At 48.1% G+C, this 19,117-nt stretch overlaps 1 protein-coding gene across 1 annotated transcript; it reads left to right on the top strand.

Moving 5' to 3' along the window:
- Window positions 1–576: 576 nt before the first annotated feature.
- On the top strand, window positions 577–17,082 carry ZDHHC19 (zinc finger DHHC-type palmitoyltransferase 19). The gene is made up of 9 exons (XM_061637594.1): window positions 577–1,410; window positions 2,856–2,977; window positions 3,622–3,749; window positions 5,175–5,347; window positions 7,575–7,680; window positions 8,934–9,004; window positions 13,429–13,681; window positions 14,463–14,523; window positions 16,618–17,082. Exons 3-9 carry the CDS (start codon window positions 3,657–3,659, stop codon window positions 16,746–16,748), a joined length of 888 nt encoding a protein of 295 aa, XP_061493578.1. The 5' UTR covers window positions 577–1,410; window positions 2,856–2,977; window positions 3,622–3,656; the 3' UTR covers window positions 16,749–17,082.
- Window positions 17,083–19,117: the final 2,035 nt, after the last annotated feature.

Genomic DNA, 19,117 nt, shown 5'->3' with positions numbered 1-19,117 from the left:
AGTTTTTATATTGTCCATTAAGCTTAGAACTTCCTCTCTCATTACCACTATTTGTTTCAGTTCCTCAGAATCCCTTCCTGCAAATGTTAGTTCAGGTTCAGGGATCTGCCCTATATCTTCCACTGTGAAGACAGATGCAAAGAATTCATTTAGCTTCTCTGCAATCTCCTTATCGTTCTTTAGTACACCTTTGACTCCCTTATCATCCAAGGGTCCAATTGTCTCCCTAGATGGTCTCCTGCTTTGAATGTATTTATAGAATTTTTTGTTGTTGGTTTTTATGTTCTTAGCAATGTGCTCCTCAAATTCTTTTTTAGCATCCCTTATTGTCTTCTTGCATTTCTTTTGCCAGAGTTTGTGTTCTTTTTTATTTTCTTCATTCGGACAAGACTTCCATTTTCTGAAGGAAGACTTTTTGCCTCCAAGAGCTCTAAGAAGAGCCTGCTGGATCAGGCCAGTGGCCCATCTAGTCCAGCATCCTGTTCTCACAGTGGCCAACCAGGTGCCTGGGGGAAGCCCACAAGCAGGACCCGAGTGCAAGAACACTCTCCCCTCCTGAGGCTTCTGGCAACTGGTTTTCAGAAGCATGCTGCCTCTGACTAGGGTGGCAGAGCACAGCCATCATGGCTTGTAGCCATTGATAGCCCTGTCCTCCATGAATTTGTCCAATCTTCTTTTAAAGCCATCCAAGCTGGTGGCCATTACTGCATCTTGTGGGAGCAAATTCCATAGTTTAACTATGCGCTGAGTAAAGAAGTACTTCCTTTTGTCTGTCCTGAATCTTCCAACATTCAGCTTCTTTGAATGTCCAGGAGTTCTAGTATTATGAGAGAGGGAGAAGAACTTTTCTCTATCCACTTTCTCAATGCCATGCATAATTTTATACACTTGTATCATGTCTCCTCTGACCCGCCTTTTCTCTAAACTAAAAAGCCCCAAATGCTGCAACCTTTCCTCGTAAGGGAGTCGCTCCATCCCCTTGATCATTCTGGTTGCCCTCTTCTGAACCCTTTCCAACTCTATAATATCCTTTTTGAGATGAGGCGACCAGAACTGTACACAGTATTCCAAATATGGCCACACCATAGATTTATACAATGGCACTATGATATCGGCTGTTTTATTTTCAATACCTTTCCTAATTATCGCTAGCATGGAATTTGCCTTTCCTTTTGCTGGTTGCTGGATAGAGGCCACACGGGCTCTTACGCAGCCATGCTGAAAGTGGCCCAAATGTTATTGCTGCTGATCGGATTCATCTCCACAAGATCTTCACGGTGGGCAGATCACAGTACATACACCTGCTTCAAAATTATCACCATGTATGACTTAGTTATGATTCTGATTTTCTACATTGTCTGCATCTTCAGAATTTACCAAATGCCGGCCTGCATCAACTGGCCACTTGCAGTAAGTTCCTGCCATAATTAAAATAACGTTTGTTTCTAATTTCCAGAGGGCTCACTGGTTTTGACAAATTGCACCGTGGCACTTGTAAACACTAACAAAACTTCTTTTTAAAAAAAAATTAGTAAAACAGTGGGGCAAAAAGGCCATGGAATGTGAGAGTGAAAGAGAGGCCAAGTCCAGATGAGTACAAAATTAAATCTGATCAATCGGCTCTCAGTTTGACATGTTCACAGTATGAAAGATATAAAGAGGAACCTCCGGGTTCCTTCTTCTCCCCTCCACTTGCAGGTCCTGTCTTGGAAACTTCTGAATTGGCAGGATTCCCATGACTCCAGACTGCACCAGGGCCTTTGAAATGTGGTGGACTCTGCAATCTGCATTTGTAGCTGGAGGGGATGCATGGGATGCTCAGCTGCTGGACTGCCATGGTGATCCAGTTTAGCTATCAGTTTGTAATATGATTTATTCTACATCAACAAAAATTGTTGATCTTTGTCTCATTTGAATTTATTGTTGGCTTTTGTAAACTTGCTTCTCTCCGCACCCCCAGCGCTTTGCATTTTGATATTTTGAATGTTTGTTGTGAGCCACTCTGGGCACAACACGCTGTAGAAAGGTGGCATATAAAGAAAGTCAATCAGTCAATCAATCAATACTACTCCTGCTCTAAACCATCTGGGACCATGACCATCTGCTCCCAAATGCACCTGCTTGAGCATTAAGGTCAACCTCAGAGGCCTTCTTCCACATTCCTTCACTAGTAATAGGTGTGGCTGTTGGTGGAACCGAGGACTGGTACCAAGGTTTGTAACACCCTGTCAGAGGAGATCGGCCTGGCTCCATCTCCACTCCAGCCATTTTCTTTTCAATGGAAAGAAAAGCAGGGTCATAGGAACATAATGGACTGCCTTCAAGTCGATCCTCACTTATGGCGACCCTACGAATAGGGTTTTCATGGTAAACGGTATTCAGAGGCGGTCTCCCATTGCCTGCCTCTGAGGCTGAGAGGCAGTGACTGGCTCAAGGTCACCCAGTGAGCTCCGTGGCTGTGTGGGCATTCAAACCCTGGTCTCCCAGGCGGTAGTCCAACACTAACCACTAGGCCACACTGGCTCTCTACCATAGGAACATAGGAAGATGCCTTATACTGAGTCACACCATTGGTCTATCAGGCCAAGTATTGTCTACACAGACTGGCAGCGGCTCTGCAGGGTTTCTGGCAGGGCGTCTCTCACCCAGCCCTACCTGAAGGTGCCGCTGGGGACTGAACCGAGGACCTTGTGCAGGCAAGGCCGGTGTTTCCCCAACTTGTCAAAGTTCCTACAAATTAGTTAACAATGTGGTTGAGCGGGTATGACTTTAACAATGTTGTTTTAAAAGGTTTCTCCCTTCTGTAGGGGGGAACCAAAGCCTGGCCCTAGCCCCCACCTCCTCCCTCCTTTCAGGTGCAGCTGGCTAGCCCTCCACGTGTCCTGGGCCTTCCCGGTCGTCTGCGGCCTCCTCTTCATCCCGACTGTGATCTACTTCCACCTCACCAGTTTTACAGACACAGGAATTCTCCACAAAGGTAAGTGGGGTGCCTGTCTCCCTGCCTCAACTCTCTCCACTAGTGTCATCCGGTGCCCTTCCCTCAAATATCCCTGGGTGATATATAGATTGATTGATTGATTCGCATGTGGTGGCCACGGGTCAAACATGAAGTATTGCCCTGCACCACGTGTCTGCTTCTAAAAGATATGTTCAAAAATCAGAACTTTGGCTCATGGATCTCCAAAGTCTCCTCTAGAGTGGCCCTGAATGGATGAAGGGTGGGATAAAAATGGAACTAAGAAATAAATAATGGTTGCTCCCCACTTTCAAATCTCCTCCACTGACCCCAGGTGGAGGCTGAGATGGAAGGTCAAGATGCAGTGGAGGCGGGTGGCTCCAACGACAGTGGGGCAGTGAATCTGCTCCAGGTTTTAGTCTGAACTGTGGACAGCTCCTTGAAAGTTCAGAATAAAACCTGGAGCAGATTCACTGCCCCACTGACATCGGAGTCACCAGCCACTGTCCAGATGGCTTCCTCAGTCACAGCTTGGCCCAAACAGCTTTTTGTGACTGGCCACTCCTGCTTCAATGCAAGAGCAACAGGATCCATCCTCGGGGTGGCTTCAGTCCAACCTTCTGGCTGAGACTGAAGCTGACTTCTCTCCTTCCTTCCGCCACCAGGCATCGAACAGGAGCTGGCGAACCAGGCTTTTACCATGAAAGACCTCAATCAGCACTGGTGCAACAAATGCCAGCTCTACTGCCTGCAGCACACCTTCCACTGCGCCTGGTGCAATATCTGCGTGGAGGTAAAGTATGACAGCAGCCATCCCAGGCCGCATAATATTTTAGTGATCCGCGTTCCTTCTGCTCCAGGCAGTAGCCACATGACCCGTGTCCTCCAAAGGAGAGAGCACTGGAGATGCAGACAGCCTTTGTAATCGACCTTATCATCATCTCTTGTAAATGTTATTGGAGCACAGAAGGAAGCACACAGGCAGGCCACAGCAAGTCCCAAAGTAGCATCACTTCTCTCTCCTCAAAAACATAGCAAAACGCAGGAAACTGCCTTATAGCAAACCAGACCGCCTAGCTCAGTACCGTTGACACTGTCTGGCAGTGGCTCTCCGAGGTTTCAAGCAAGAGACTGTCCCAGCCCTACCTGGAGACACCAGGGGTTGAACTTGGGACCCTCTGCATGAAAAATAGTCGTTCTGCCACTGGGCTACGGCCCTTCCTGTACCTCAAGGTGGAGAACCTCAGGCCTAGAAGCCAAATGCGGCCCTACAGAACTCTCTGTCTGGCCCTCAGAACTCTCCACAAGCCCACCCCCACCGTCCCTCCTGTGAATTTCCAGCGCTTTTGTCTGGCTGCAATCTGTCCTTGAACTCGGATCATGCCTCTCGATTGCCTGGATGGAAGATAAAAAGAGGGGGGTGTAGAAATTAGCCTACTGTGGACTGCCTTCAAGTCGATCCCGACTTATGACTACCCCATGAATAGGGTTTTCATGGTAAGCAGTATTCAGAGGGGGTTTACCATTGCCTCCCTCTGAGGCTAGTCCTCCCCAGCTGGCTAGGGCCTGCTCAGCTTGCCACAGCTGCACAAGCCAGCCCCTTCCTTGTCCGCAACTGCTAGCTGGGGGGCAGCTGGGCTTCTTCAGACTATGCCGCGTGCCCACGGCTGCACAGGTGGCAGGGCACGTCACCCCTGAGCCACTCCCTGTGGGGGTGATCTTTAGCTGGTCCTTGACACCCAGGGGACACAAGTGGGGATTTGAACTCACAGACTCTGGACTCCCAGTCAGGCTCTTCCCCCCACTACAAAGGTAAAATTTAACATTAATCGATCTGTTAATTAATCTGTGCCCACCACTGGCACGTGACTCTCGGGAGGTTGCCAGAAGGGGATGTGGCCCGTGGACTAAAGAAGGCCTCCCCAGCCCTGCCCTGCCTAATTCAAAACATTGTTCTCACCCCCCAAGTTCCAAACCGATGCGACTGCTGCGCCTGCTGTTCAGCTTTTCGTGTACACACGGTCTGGCCAGTGGCACCTTGTTATGTGGCCCACTCCTGTGTGAACTGGCCTGGGATGAAAAATGTGGTAAAATGTGACTGGGCTCCTGTCAGAAAGCTCCAAGGCACCCTGGAGTTGCTAACCTCCACCTGGCACGAGGTGGGGGCTTGGGACCCTCTCGGGGGGGCTCCGTTCTAACTCTCTGGCCCCAACTGCAGGAATTTGATCACCACTGCATGTGGGTCAACAACTGCATCGGCTGCCACAACCTCCGCTTCTTCATCTTCTTTGTGGTCTTCCTGAGCGGTTACGACCTGGCTGTGCTGGCTTCCTGCCTGGTCTACATGGCGCTCAATTCCCAGCACGCTTTCAGCGTGGAGAAGATTTGCACGTATCCTTCCTCTACCCGGAGCACACAAGAGCAAAGCTCTGGACCCAGCTCTGTGTGTGTGTTCCAGTGCAATGATTGTAGGATCCTTTTTCCCCACTCTCCTACCTCTCGTGTTCAGAAGTACATGCAACTCTCTCCCTCTCTTCCTGTGAAATTACCAACTGCAGTTTTATCTGGGCCGGCTCTACCATTAGGCATGTTGAGGCCTCTGCCTCAAGCGGCAGATGTTGGGGTGGGCGGCAGACGGGTCAGAGAACAGAACCGTGTGTGCCATTTGGCTTGCCCTCTGACCCTTCCTGCCCACAAGTATGGTGAAGGGCACTGTCTGTCCAACTGCCACTGCCGAAGCGTCATCTGCCGTCCAGGCAGTTTTCGTACAAGGGGATCTTATCCTTAGCCTCAGGCAGTGAAATATCTTTGGCCAACCCTGAGTTTTACACACATATCTGTTTCCTCCTTGGCAGCTGGTGTGTGTATGTTTATGTGTTCTCCAAGCTCTTTGATGGCTGTCTCATCCCAATACTCTGAGAGATCCCCCATCTCCTCAACCATTCCCTCCCACCAGCCAACCGTCCTGGGCTGTCAGCCTAAAAAAGTAACCATCAGTCAGTAGTTGTAATGCTCCTGGACAGCCACCAATTATTTATTGATTTATTACATTGTCATCCCACCTTTCCTCCATGGAGCCTAAGGTGACATACAAACATGGTTCTACCCCTCCCAGTTTTACCCTCACAGTAACCCTGTGAGGTAGGTTGGGCTGAGAGACAGTGATTGGCTGAAGGTCACCCAGTGAGCTTCATAGCCAAGCAGGGATTCGAACCCTGGTCCCAGTCTGACACTCTAACCACTACGCCACATTGGCTCTCATTTATATTTATTTACAAGTCTTTTCCAGAACTGGCATTTGCACAGTAAGCACATACGTGCCAGGGGTGGCACCAGGCATGACTGGACCATTTGGCACCAGCCTGGCCCAGGCCACCAGCATCATACACCCCCTCCCAATACCCCCTCCCATTGCAGGGGGCACAGGGCTTAAATAGGACCCCCGCACACCTACCTCCTGTGTTACTGTGCACACACACACACTCTGCACACTCAGAGCTCACATGCCTGCCATCACCGAAGATGGCAGCAGGGGCATCCCTAAGTGGTTAACGCCTCCATCACCATCTTGGGTGATAGTAGGTATGCATGTGCAGCACACAGGGTGTGCACACTGATGTGCTGACATGGGAGATAGTTGGGGCAGGTGGGCTTATTTAAGCCCATGCCACCTGTTTCAGGTGTGTATTGCCTGGGAGCTCCCACTCTGTGATCCGTGGCAGCGTTGGGTCACTTGCTCCCACAGCCTGATGCTGGTGTGGATCACAGAGTGGAAGCTCCACCTTCCCAGCCTAAGGAGGAGGCCCTTGAGGGCCACAGGGGCCCTTGCCCAGGGCCCGACCTGGCTGCCTGCTGGTGCCAGGCCCATGTGCAGGCATGGTCCTAGGCCCCCATGCCTCCAACACTGGTGGTCCTTCCATCCCTCCCTCCCATATTAAAAATTAGGAACACGGGAAGGCTGCGTACACACCATACATTCAAAACACATTTGAAGCATGTTATTTCCCCAAAGAATCCTGGGAACTGCAGTTTGATAAGGGTGCTGAAAATTGTAGCTGTGTGATAAACCTGAGTGTGGGTAGACTTTGTATACCACTGGCATAGAATCATAGAACAGTAGAGTTGGAAGGGGCCTACAACGCCATCAAGTCCAACCCCCTGCTCAATGCAAGAATCCAAATCAAAGCATTCCCAACAGGTGGCTGTCCACTTGCCTCTTGAATGCCTCCAGTGTTGGAGAGCCCACCACCTCCCTAGGTCATTGGTTCCACTGTCATATCGCTCTAACAGTTGGGAAGTTTTTCCTGATGTCCAGTTGAAATCTGGCTTCCTGCAACTTGAGCCCATTATTCCGTGTCCTGCACTCTGGGACGATCGAGAAGAGATCCCAGCCCTCCTCTGTGTGACAACCTTTCATGTACTTGAAGAGTGCTGTCCTATCTCTCCTCAGTCTTCTCTTCTCCAGCAGCCCTCCAGTCAGGGAGTCTTTTCCAGCCCAACCTGGAGAGGTGGGGACTTGAACCTGGGACAGTCTGCATGCAGTGCAGGGGCTCTACCACTAAACTACTTCCCAACCAGGCCTTCATCTCTGTGCCTTCCTTGACTCTTGTTCTCCCAGGGTGCTGGTGACCATCCCCACGGCCTTCTACCTGGTGCCACTGCTCATCCTGCTCTGCACCCAGGTCAGCTACCTCTTAGCAGCTCAGCACAGATGTAAATTCCAGGTACCACAAGCAGATGCAACGGTGCATGTGGCTGGGGGAGAGGAGGGAGAACGTGCTGCTGGGCTGTAGAGCCGCGTGATCCGAATTCCTAGTATGTCTGCCGGGGGATGGGAAGTTCCATGTTGTGTAATCCAAAGCCCCACCTTTCCCCCTCAGCCCCAGAGTGTGCCTCATGTTCTAAACTCTCTCCAGCAGATCCAGAGGCCCACCACTGATGCCAGACACGGTTCCCTACATCAGGGGTCCCCAACCTTTTTGGGCCGGGGGCACCAAAGAAATTGTCGTTGAGACTAGAAAATACCCATTTCACAGAAGAAAAATTGGTGATGCTCAGAACCCCTGGCCCAAACAACTGGAGAAACAGCTACACCGTCACAGAACAAAACACACCCGCACAAAAGCAGGCAACAAGAAAAGGGGAATAAAACACCCCACAATTTTTTTAAAAAGCTTTAAAAATTGGGAGAGGCAGGGGGTTTGAGGGGATCTGAGAATACCATTGTGCCCGTGGGTGCCATGGTGGAGACCTCAGTCCTAAGACACATGCCTTTGGGATGCTCTGTGTAGTTTTGGCAGGGCTGACCCTGCTGTTAGGCAGAGTGAGGCAGCCATCTCAGAGAGCACATTCCCTTGATCCCCCACTTTGGCCATTTCTCAAGGGCCCCCCCCAACTGTTCCCCATCCTCCTGAATTGGTTCTCCACCACCACATGACAGGCAGTACTGTTGGGAAAGGCCCCTGGCCAAGTGAGCAGGCAGAGAGGCAGCCAGGCCTGACCACGCACTCAAACAGTTGCTGAAAGTGCTCGTGCCTTGCTCTGGTCACATGATTCACTCTGGGACCATTGCTGTTGCACTACAGCATCCCTTCGAGTGGCTGGCAAGCAGGTGCCAAGCTGAGGAGTGAGCAAGTTAGAATGTCCACTTTGTATCTCCAAGAAAAGAGGGCACAGTTCTGCATAACATTTCCATATGCTAATGTACATGTATAAACAAAGGTTTAGAAATAAGGGAGAATTTTTTACATAGAAATACAAAACATCTCACCCTAGTCAGAAAGACCATGACCAGATAACTGGTGATGGGCAACTTCAAAGCCTCTGCACGTCTTCCTGCTTCGATTAGAGGGTGTCCTCCGTAAAGTAGAAGGATACCTGGCCACCCTAGAGTGGGGAACAGAGAAAGAAGTGTGTGTGTGTGTCTGTGTGTGTTCCTTCCCTTCCCATCTCTGCCCTTCCACATCTCTTTCCACAGGCTCCCTCCTTCAATCAGCCTTTTGCCTCGAACTTGTACAATTCAGAATTTTGCAAGCAGCACAGGACAAAGTGAGTGACTTGGGCCTTGGCCGAGCAACCCTTCCTTGGAGATAATCACCATGTGTTGAGGATTAGGGGCTGCCACCCTATATCTATTATCATTACTACTATTACTACTAATTAAATTACATTTGAGGGTGGTTAAAAGCAATTAATCAAACTGTGGCCACAATCCTATACATCAGCTACACCAGCTGAGTCCCCATAAGGTCCGCTATGCCATCTCAGTACCAAACAAGCTGCTGCCACAAAAGATGCGTGGGCAGAACACCTGAGATGCACTCGGCTGGTTTAGCTACTCTGACACCAGTGAAGATGCACCCACCAGCTAAAATAAGGCAGCATCTGGGTAGGTCAGAGGCAGCCCAGGGCAGAAAGTTCTCACCCCAAGTCCTGCCCTCCTCCAGGCCACAGTCCCAGTAGTGTAGTGGCAAATTCAGGGATGTGAGGTCCCTTCATGATAGTCACCCCACACGCCCTCAGTCACACACCCTTTCCGACACTTCCTTGTCTCCCTTGCTCTCCCTGTCATCTTATGTGTTCACACTCCACTACAACAGGAGACCCTAGCAGCCAATCAGCATGGCCTAGAAGTAGGCATTGTGAGAGCAGGGGCACAGGATATAAATTCAGAAGAGCAAAATTACCACAGGCCAAACCACAAGTGCCAAAGACACTTGAAGAGAGACACTGCTTACAAGTGCATGTACGCTAATGCTAGGAGCCTCCGAACCAAGATGGGAGAACTGGAGTGCTTGGTCTTAGAGGAGAGCATTGATATAGTGAGCATAACGGAGACCTGGTGGAATGGAGAAAACCAGTGGGATACAGTTATCCCTGGATATAAACTATATCGGAAGGACAGGGAAGGACGTATTGGTGGCGGAGTCGCTCTATACGTGAAAGAAGGCATTGAATCCAGCAAGCTCGAAACCCCAAAAGAGGCAGACTCCTCCACAGAATTGTTGTGGGTGGTGATACCATGCCCCAGGAGGGACTTAACACTGGGAACGATCTATCGTCCCCCTGATCAAAATGCTCAGGGAGACCTTGAGATGAGGTATGAAATTGAGGAAGCATCCAAACTAGGAAATGTGGTAGTAATGGGTGACTTCAACTACCCGGACATAGACTGGCCGCACATGTGTTCCAGTCATGACAAAGAACCAAAGTTTCTAGATATTCTAAATGACTATTCCCTAGACCAGTTGGTCATGGAACCGACCAGAGGGACGGCAACCCTGGACTTAATCCTCAGTGGGGACCGGGACCTGGTGCGAGATGTAAGTGTTGTTGAACCGATTGGGAGCAGTGACCACAGTGCTATTAAATTAAACATACATGTAAATGGCCAATTGCCAAGAAAATCCAACACGGTCACATTTGACTTCAAAAGAGGAAACTTCACAAAACTGAGGGGATTGGTAAAAAGAAAGCTGAAAAACAAAGTCCAGAGGGTCACATCACTCAAAAATGCTTGGAAGTTGTTTAAAAACACTACATTAGAAGCTCAACTGGAGTGCATACCGCAGATCAGAAAAGGTACCGCCAGGGCCAAGAAGATGCCAGCATGGTTAACGAGCAAAGTCAAGGAAGCTCTTAGAGGCAAAAAGTCTTCCTTCAGAAAATGGAAGTCTTGTCCGAATGAAGAAAATTAAAAAGAACACAAACTCTGGCAAAAGAAATGCAAAAAGACAATAAGGGATGCTAAAAAAGAATTTGAGGAGCACATTGCTAAGAACATAAAAACCAACAACAAAAAATTCTATAAATACATTCAAAGCAGGAGACCATCTAGGGAGGCGATTGGACCCTTGGATGATAAGGGAGTCAAAGGTGTACTAAAGAACGATAAGGAGATTGCAGAGAAGCTAAATGAATTCTTTGCATCTGTCTTCACAGTGGAAGATATAGGGCAGATCCCTGAACCTGAACTAACATTTGCAGGAAGGGATTCTGAGGAACTGAGACAAATAGTGGTAATGAGAGAGGAAGTTCTAGGCTTAATGGACAATATAAAAACTGACAAATCACTGGGCCCGGATGGCATCCACCCGAGAGTTCTCAAAGAACTCAAAGGTGAAATTGCTGATCTGCTAACTAAAATATGTAACTTGTCCCTCGGGTCCTCCTCCATGCCTGAGGACTGGAAAGTGGCAAATGTAACGCCAATCTTCAAAAAGGGATCCAGAGGGGATCCCGGAAATTACAGGCCAGTTAGCTTAACTTCTGTCCCTGGAAAACTGGTAGAAAGTACTATTAAAGCTAGATTAACTAAGCACATAGAAGAACAAGCCTTGCTGAAGCAGAGCCAGCATGGCTTCTGCAAGGGAAAGTCCTGTCTCAGTAACGTATTAGAATTCTTTGAGAGTGTCAGCAAGCATATAGATAGAGGTGATCCAGTGGACATAGTGTACTTAGACTTTCAAAAAGCGTTTGACAAGGTACCTCACCAAAGACTTCTGAGGAAGCTTAGCAGTCATGGAATAAGAGGAGAGGTCCTGTTGTGGATAAGGAATTGGTTAAGAAGCAGAAAGCAGAGAGTAGGAATCAACGGACAGTTCTCCCAATGGAGGGCTGTAGAAAGTGGAGTCCCCCAAGGATCGGTATTGGGACCTGTACTTTTCAACTTGTTCATTAATGACCTAGAATTAGGAGTGAGCAGTGAAGTGGCCAAGTTTGCTGACGACACTAAATTGTTCAGGGTTGTTAAAACAAAAAGGGATTGTGAAGAGCTCCAAAAAGATCTCTCCAAACTGAGTGAATGGGCGGAAAAATGGCAAATGCAATTCAATATAAACAAGTGTAAAATTATGCATATTGGAGCAAAAAATCTGAATTTCACATATACGCTCATGGGGTCTGAACTGGCGGTGACCGACCAGGAGAGAGACCTCGGGGTTGTAGTGGACAGCACGATGAAAATGTCGACCCAGTGTGCAGCAGCTGTGAAAAAGGCAAATGCCATGCTAGCGATAATTAGGAAAGGTATTGAAAATAAAACAGCCGATATCATAATGCTGTTGTATAAATCTATGGTGCGGCCGCATTTGGAATACTGTGTACAGTTCTGGTCGCCTCATCTCAAAAAGGATATTATAGAGTTGGAAAAGGTTCAGAAGAGGGCAACCAGAATGATCAAGGGGATGGAGCGACTCCCTTACGAGGCAAGGTTGCAGCATTTGGGGCTTTTTAGTTTAGAGAAAAGGCGGGTCAGAGGAGACATGATAGAAGTGTATAAAATTATGCATGGCATTGAGAAAGTGGATAGAGAAAAGTTCTTCTCCCTCTCTCATAATACTAGAACACGTGGACATTCAAAGAAGCTGAATGTTGGAAGATTCAGGACAGACAAAAGGAAGTACTTCTTTACTCAGAGCATAGTTAAACTATGGAATTTGCTCCCACAAGATGCAGTAATGGCCACCAGCTGGGATGGCTTTAAAAGAAGATTAGACAGATTCATGGAGGACAGGGCTATCAATGGCTACTAGCCATGATGGCTGTGCTGTGCCACCCTAGTCAGAGGCAGCATGCTTCTGAAAACCAGTTGCCGGAAGCCTCAGGAGGAGAGAGTGTTCTTGCACTCGGGTCCTGCTTGCGGGGTTCCCCCAGGCACCTGGTTGGCCACTGTGAGAACAGGATGCTGGACTAGATGGGCCACTGGCCTGATCCAGCAGGCTCTTCTTATGTTCTTATGTAAAGGGGAGGCTGTGTGTCAGCTACTGAGAAGAGTCTTCTCAGTGGCTGACTTACCTCCTTTCAGTCTGTTTGGCTCCAATTAGCACAAAAGGACAAGACTCTTCTCAGTGGCTAACACACTGTCATGATGATTGGCTCATACATAGAGACCTGGCTGGGACCCTGCTCCCCAAAATGTAAGGGGTCTGTGACACCCCGCAACATCAGACGACTACCCCTGCGCAGCCCCATCAACAGTTTGACTTTATTCTAGCCCTATCCCTGGTGACATTTCCTCCATGGAGCTCGGGGGAGAGGTGGGAATAAGAGCGCCTCCAGACTATCAATGTTTGTTTTGCCAGAGAGATCCAACCACATACCAGGAAATGTAGGTCTGTGCAGTTAGAGGGGATTAAAGCGCTCCATCATCTGCACACAGCAAACCCACTTTAAAAAAGAAACAGACTTTTTGCGGTTAAGGAAGTGACAGGGAAATGCCCAATAATGACCATGCAAGCAGGACAGGATGAATGCTTGCTGCCGTGTAACCTCCCCACAAACAAATCGGAACAAATGCTCAATAAAGACCCCATGCAATCTAACCTACGCATAAGCGTTGCACAAGCAGATCAGGACGGATGCTCAATGAACGGGCGGTCTGGAGGAGCCCTCAGTTAGAAAAGAGTCCCTCCCTCCTCCACAAGGACCACCCCCACAATTTAAAAGCCAACTCCCCCCTTTTGTTCTCGTAGGTACAGAGTGAGGTCGGCCGTGCCAGCTGCTGGAGCCGTGGCCCTGGGAGCTATGAAGACCTCTCCGCTCTGCCACGTCCCCTGGATTTCCAGCTCAGCCGTCCTGAGCTCCTGCCCACATAGCTGCCCACGAGACACATGCAGGGAACAGAAGGCGCTCAAGGCTTGGCACCACCTCCTGTCCGCTGTGGGGAGCCTTCTGCATCGAGAGGGTCCCAGGCTGGGAGCATCATCAGAACAGGCTGAGAAGCAGGTGAGCCACTCCTGTTGGCAGTGGCGGCTAGTGGCTCCATGTCAGCGGGGCAGTGGAATCTGCTCCAGGTCTTAGTCTGAACTTTCAAGGAGCTGTCCAAGGTGCTTCAGCATAAAATGGCTGGGTCACACTTTTAAGTCTTCTTAAAAGTAAAAATATAAAAATATCTGCAACAGCCACCTAAATCTCAAAATGCTGCATACTTGTCTAATTCCAGAGGGCTGGAGCTGCAACACTAAAAGGCTAGTTTTCTAGTACACACTAAGGGTAGCTCTGGGAGATGTGTTACTCTCAGTAGTGCCCCATCTGAGAACACACACACACACAAAGAATGACAATAATTACTAATATTTTATAAATCAAAGGCCTGTCGTAGTCTAACCACTGTGTATCCTTTGTGCAAGCAAATCAGGATAAATGCCAAACAGGTCATCTGGAGGAGCCCCAGCTGTGACCTTGAAGAGCTCCACACCAGCATTTCCCAACCTGGTGCCCTCCAGATGTTTTGGACTACAACTCCCATCAGCCTCAGTTAGCATAGCCATTGGGAAAGACTGGAGTAGTCAGGTTGGGGGGGGGGAGCTGGCATCTTGTTTATATGAGGAAAAGCTCCTGCAACCAAAGCCCGAAACAAACAGACTTGTAATTCCTCCTTTGGGATTAAGGACAAATTGAGGAGGTCCAGCAGGAAAAAAAATCTCTGTGCGTTGCGGTGTCATCGGATGGATGCCCTAGTGTGTTACATGCCTTCCTGTTCAGTGACGGGTCAATGCTCTTTCAGGTTGGCAAGAAGAAAACTAGCTGGCACCAGGACGCCAAAGAGAGAACCGTGGAGATCCCAAGTGAGTACATGTCCTGCAATGGACATTCCAGCCACCTGCTAGTGAGGGAGGACTCGGGGGGTCAGTGGATCTTAGCAAATAAGGAGCTGAAGGAGGTGAAGAAGGAAACCGGGTTGGATGATTTCAGCCATCCACATAACAGATGAGGAACATCTGTGGTCTTCCAGATGCAGAGCTTGGAAAAGTTACTTTTTTTAAACTACAACTCCCATCAGCCCCAGCCAGCATGGCCACTGGATTAGGCTGGTGGGAATTGTAGTTCAAAAAAGTAACTTTCCCAAGCTCTGTCCAGACGTTGCAGGACCATAACTCTCATCCTCCCTGACCATTGGCCTTGCTGGCTGGGGCTGGTGGGAGCTACAGTCCAACAAATTCTGGAGGGCTACAAGTCGCCCACCCCTGGCCTGTAGAGCACACATTTGGGGATAGTCCTACATGTCTGACATCAGCGTGAGCGGGGGAGGGAGTATATCTTGGAAGAGGATCCTCTTTTGTCTTTCATCCTTCCATGCTTGTGCCCCTGCTGAGGTGAGGGGAAGGGAGCCGTGTGGTATAGACAATTGAGTTTTCCAGCAACTAAGACTAGCAGCACGATCCTAACCATGTCTGCTCAGACACAAGTCCTATTAAATTCAGTTGGGCTTCCTCCCAGGTAAATGGGGTTAGGATTGCCACCTTAAGTTATAATCCTACCCCCCCTTCTTTGAACTCAGTGAGACTTGCTTCTGAGTAGTCGTGCACAGGGTTGCACTGTTGGGCGGCAATCTTAGGCTCTCACACTTACCTGGCAGTAAGATGAAGATGATTTCTACAGGGAGGGATGAAAGCTTCACGTCTTGGAATTGGAGGGTTAGTGGAGAGGCAATTCGCATCAGGTGAAGGATGTGCAGATGGAAGGATGTGGGGGGACTGACCTCGCTGCATTTTAAGCTGGTAATGTGACAGTACAACAACCCCTAGGGTCATGGCAACCATTTATTTATTTATTTATTTTTATTTTATTTGTATCCCACCCTTCCTCCCAGCAGGAGCCCAGGGCAGCAAACAAGGCACTAAAAACACTCTAAAACATCATAAAAACAAATCTTAAAATACATTAAGACAAAACAGCGTTATACAGATAGGAATCTGCACACTAGGGACAGGATCTGCATTTCGGTACCTGTTCAATTTTGCTTCGTCGAACTTCCTTCCGGTACTGCTTCATGAGGGATCAATGTTTGCTATTTGCTATTAATACCGATTCTTCCCCCCCCCAAAAAAAATTTGATATTAACAAGCGTTTTAAATTGAGACCTTATCCCAGTCTGCATCTGTGTTGGAATTACTTTTTAATATGTTTTTAAACCTTTTAAAAAAAAACATGTTTTTAACTTTTTAAGATGCCTTGAAAGCTTTTTAAAAAAATGTTTTTAAAGATGTTTTGTTTTAATGTATTTTAAAGTCTGTTTTTATGATGTTTTAAAGTGTTGTTAACTTAAGAGCTGTTAGAGCCATATGACAATGGAACCAATGCCCTAGAGAGGTAGTGGGCTCTCTGACGCTGGAGGCATTCAAGAGGCAGCTGGACAGCCACCTGTTGGGGATGCTTTGACTTGGATTCCTGCATTGCACAGGGGGTTGGACTTGATGGCCTTATAGACCCCTTTCAACTCTACTATTCTATGATTCCATGATCTATGTTTTTAGTGCTTTTGTTTACCGCCCTGGGCTCCTGTTGGGAGGAAGGGCGGGATGTAAATCAAATAAATAATATCGATATTTTTCAAAATATGAATTTTTAATCGACTTTTTAAAATACTGATATTTTAAATGAAATATCAGTATTAATATCAATATCCCCTCAAATATCAATATTAATATCAATATTTTGAGGGAAATATCAATATTAATATTTTTAGGCAATCTTTACTTTTAAAAAATATCCACTTCAGCTGTGGAAAACGGCTAGGAAAAACCCAATCCCCAAGGACAAAAAAAAAAAAAGCTAATAAATAGGAAATCTGGTGTCAAATTCAAACTTTGCAAAATTCGAGCACATCTCTACTGTACACTTCCTGCCTCTCAGCAGCTCTGCTCTTTCTTCCTTGCCAGTTCCTGACGGGCTGGACTCCGCGGAGTTGCTGGATTCGGACCAAGACATGCACTGGAAATGGCAGATCCATGCCAGCCGGCGAGCCGCTTTGTTGCCCACAGCCACCCTCCTCTCCGTGTCTGATATCTGAAAGGAAACTCACAGGGCTCCCCTTTATTCCAGTGAACACAGTTTTGTGAAGAAAAAAGTGGATAAACGCATTTGCAAAGTCTCGCTCTTCCATGTGGGTTCGTTTCTTTTTCGTTTAGGCTGGGCAGAGGGGGAAGTTGCTACGATGAGGCCTTGAAGGTGGCCAACTCATGGGCTGCAGGGAAAGGGGAAGCAACTTTTGGTGTCACACCAAACTCTTGTACCTCAAACCCACCTGAAAAGAGACATTAATGTTTTGTTTTTATTTTACTTTTTGCTGAGACCTACGGTCAAATATGGTCAGGAGGAAGGGCAGGAAATTGAATAAATAAATATTTGTTTGAGCGTTAAAAGAGAGCAGGGTAAATTTCTGGACCGGGATAGCCTGACCACTGTTGTCCACACACTGGTAACCTCCAGGCTGGATTACTGTAATGCGCTCTATGTGGGGCTGCTCTTGAGGTTGGTCCGGAAGCTGCAGCTGGTGCAAAATGCGGCAGCGAGACTACTCACTGGGGCAGGGTATCGCCAACATGTCACCCCGCTGCTGAAAGAATTGCACTGGCTGCCCATTTGCTACCGGGCCAAGTTCAAGGTTCTAGTTCTGGTGTACAAAGCCCTGTACAGCTTGGGACCAAGATACCTGAAAGACCGTCTTACCCCTTATATACCCAGTCGATCACTGTGCTCTGCTGGTGAGGGCCTCCTGCAGATACCATCTTATCAGGAGGTTCATTCTGCACAATATAGGAAACAGACCTTTAGTGTGGCAGCACCTACCCTGTGGAATTCCCTCCCTCTGAATATTAGGCAGGCGCCATCTCTACTATCTTTTTGGCGCCTTTTGAAGACTTTCCTCTTTCAACAAGCCTTTTAGGCTGAGACAGTCTGTGTCTGTGTTAGAATTGCTTAATATGTTTTTTAATAATGTTTTTAACCCTTTTTTAAAGTTGTTTTTTTTAATGTTTTTAACACTGTTTTGTTTTAATGTATTTTGAGATCTGTTTTTATGATGTTTTAAAGTGTTTTTAGCACTTTGTTTGCCCCCCTGGGCTCCTGCTGGGAGGAAGGGCAGGATACAAATTAAATAATAAATAATAAATAAATAAAGGTGGGGAGGAAACGCCGTTCTTCCCACTCCGAGGCAAAGGGAAATGGTGCATGTGGGGCAACAACAGAGCGAGAGACGGACGGATGTGGCCCATGAGGGCATCCCCCTCAGATGAAGAGCGGCCTGCCCCCTAAAGGGGGCAGGGGCCTGGAAGCCCCTGCATGAATGTCTGCACCTCCTCCCAGACCTCTCCCAGGCATAATTCAAGGTCCTGCTTCTATCCTACCAATTCTGTGTAGCTAAATAGGCCCCACCATTCCTCAGAAATCTCCTCTTCCCCTTTGTCTCTTTACAAACCCTTGGGAATAGGCCTATAGCTCAGTAGTAGAGCATCTGATTCAGGTGCAAAAAGTCCCAGGTGCAATCCCTTGCATCTCCTGGCAGAGCTGAGAAAGGCTCCTGCTTCAAACCCTGGAGAGTCACTGGCGGTCAATGTGGGCAACACTGAGCAATATTGAGGTGTGAGGCACCTTCGTCCGTAACTTTTCTTGCACAAGCCCCATTGTCATGAATAACTTTTCTGCAGCTCCAGTTAAGTTTCAGTTAGCGGGGACAGTAGATCCCTGAGGGCACCATCAGGCCAGGGGAGCAAGCCATTTTCCAGTTCTTATGGGCAATGAAGAGTGCTGGCTGCTATGTCAGTGGGGCAGTGAATCTGCTCTGGGTTTTAGTCCTAACTTGGAATGGATTCGCTGCCCCACTGACATAGGAGCCACGGGCCTCTACTGCTTACAGGTAAGGCTTACCTGCCTTGTTACCTGAGCACTATTATTCCCATTTCTATATATGCCTCTAGGTGGCAGTAATACCCCTCTGTATTCAGATTCTGATGGGGTCTCCTGTATTCACATCCTGGGTCTAAATGGAAATGGACTGCCTTGAAGTCGATTCTGACTTACGCGAATAGGGTTTTCATGGTAAGCAGTATTCAGAGGAGGTTTACCATTGCCTCCCTGTGAGGCTGAGAGGCAGTGACTGGCCCAAAGCCACCCAGTGAGCTTCATGGCTATGTGGGGATTTGAACCCTGGTCTCCCAGGACGGAGTCCAGCACCTTAACCACTACTGGCTCTCGGGTCTAACTAGGGATTACAATTACTGTATCATTAAGAATCCCTTCTGAAAGAAACATACCAAGTAGCTTCACTTGTTTGTAGCTGAGTCCGTGAGAGGATCACAAGGATTATTCTTTCTATCACCCTGTCAGGACCCTTTCTGTCAGGATCCCACCTCAGGCGCCACCTGCTAGGATCCCACCTAT

The sequence above is a fragment of the Rhineura floridana genome, chromosome 7, assembly GCF_030035675.1.
Source record: "Rhineura floridana isolate rRhiFlo1 chromosome 7, rRhiFlo1.hap2, whole genome shotgun sequence".
Taxonomy (NCBI): Eukaryota; Metazoa; Chordata; class Lepidosauria; order Squamata; family Rhineuridae; genus Rhineura; species Rhineura floridana.
Note: the sequence above shows the minus strand (reverse complement) of the source record. Positions and strands in the feature narration are given on the sequence as shown.

Coding starts and splice junctions, on each gene's coding strand:
- ZDHHC19 (XM_061637594.1), top strand. CDS start 3,657: ATGAAAGACCTCAATCAGCACTGGTGCAACAAATGCCAGCTCTACTGC. Junction 13,682..14,462: donor CAGAACAGGCTGAGAAGCAG/GTGAGCCACTCC, acceptor ATGCTCTTTCAG/GTTGGCAAGAAGAAAACTAG. Junction 14,524..16,617: donor GAGAACCGTGGAGATCCCAA/GTGAGTACATGT, acceptor CTTCCTTGCCAG/TTCCTGACGGGCTGGACTCC.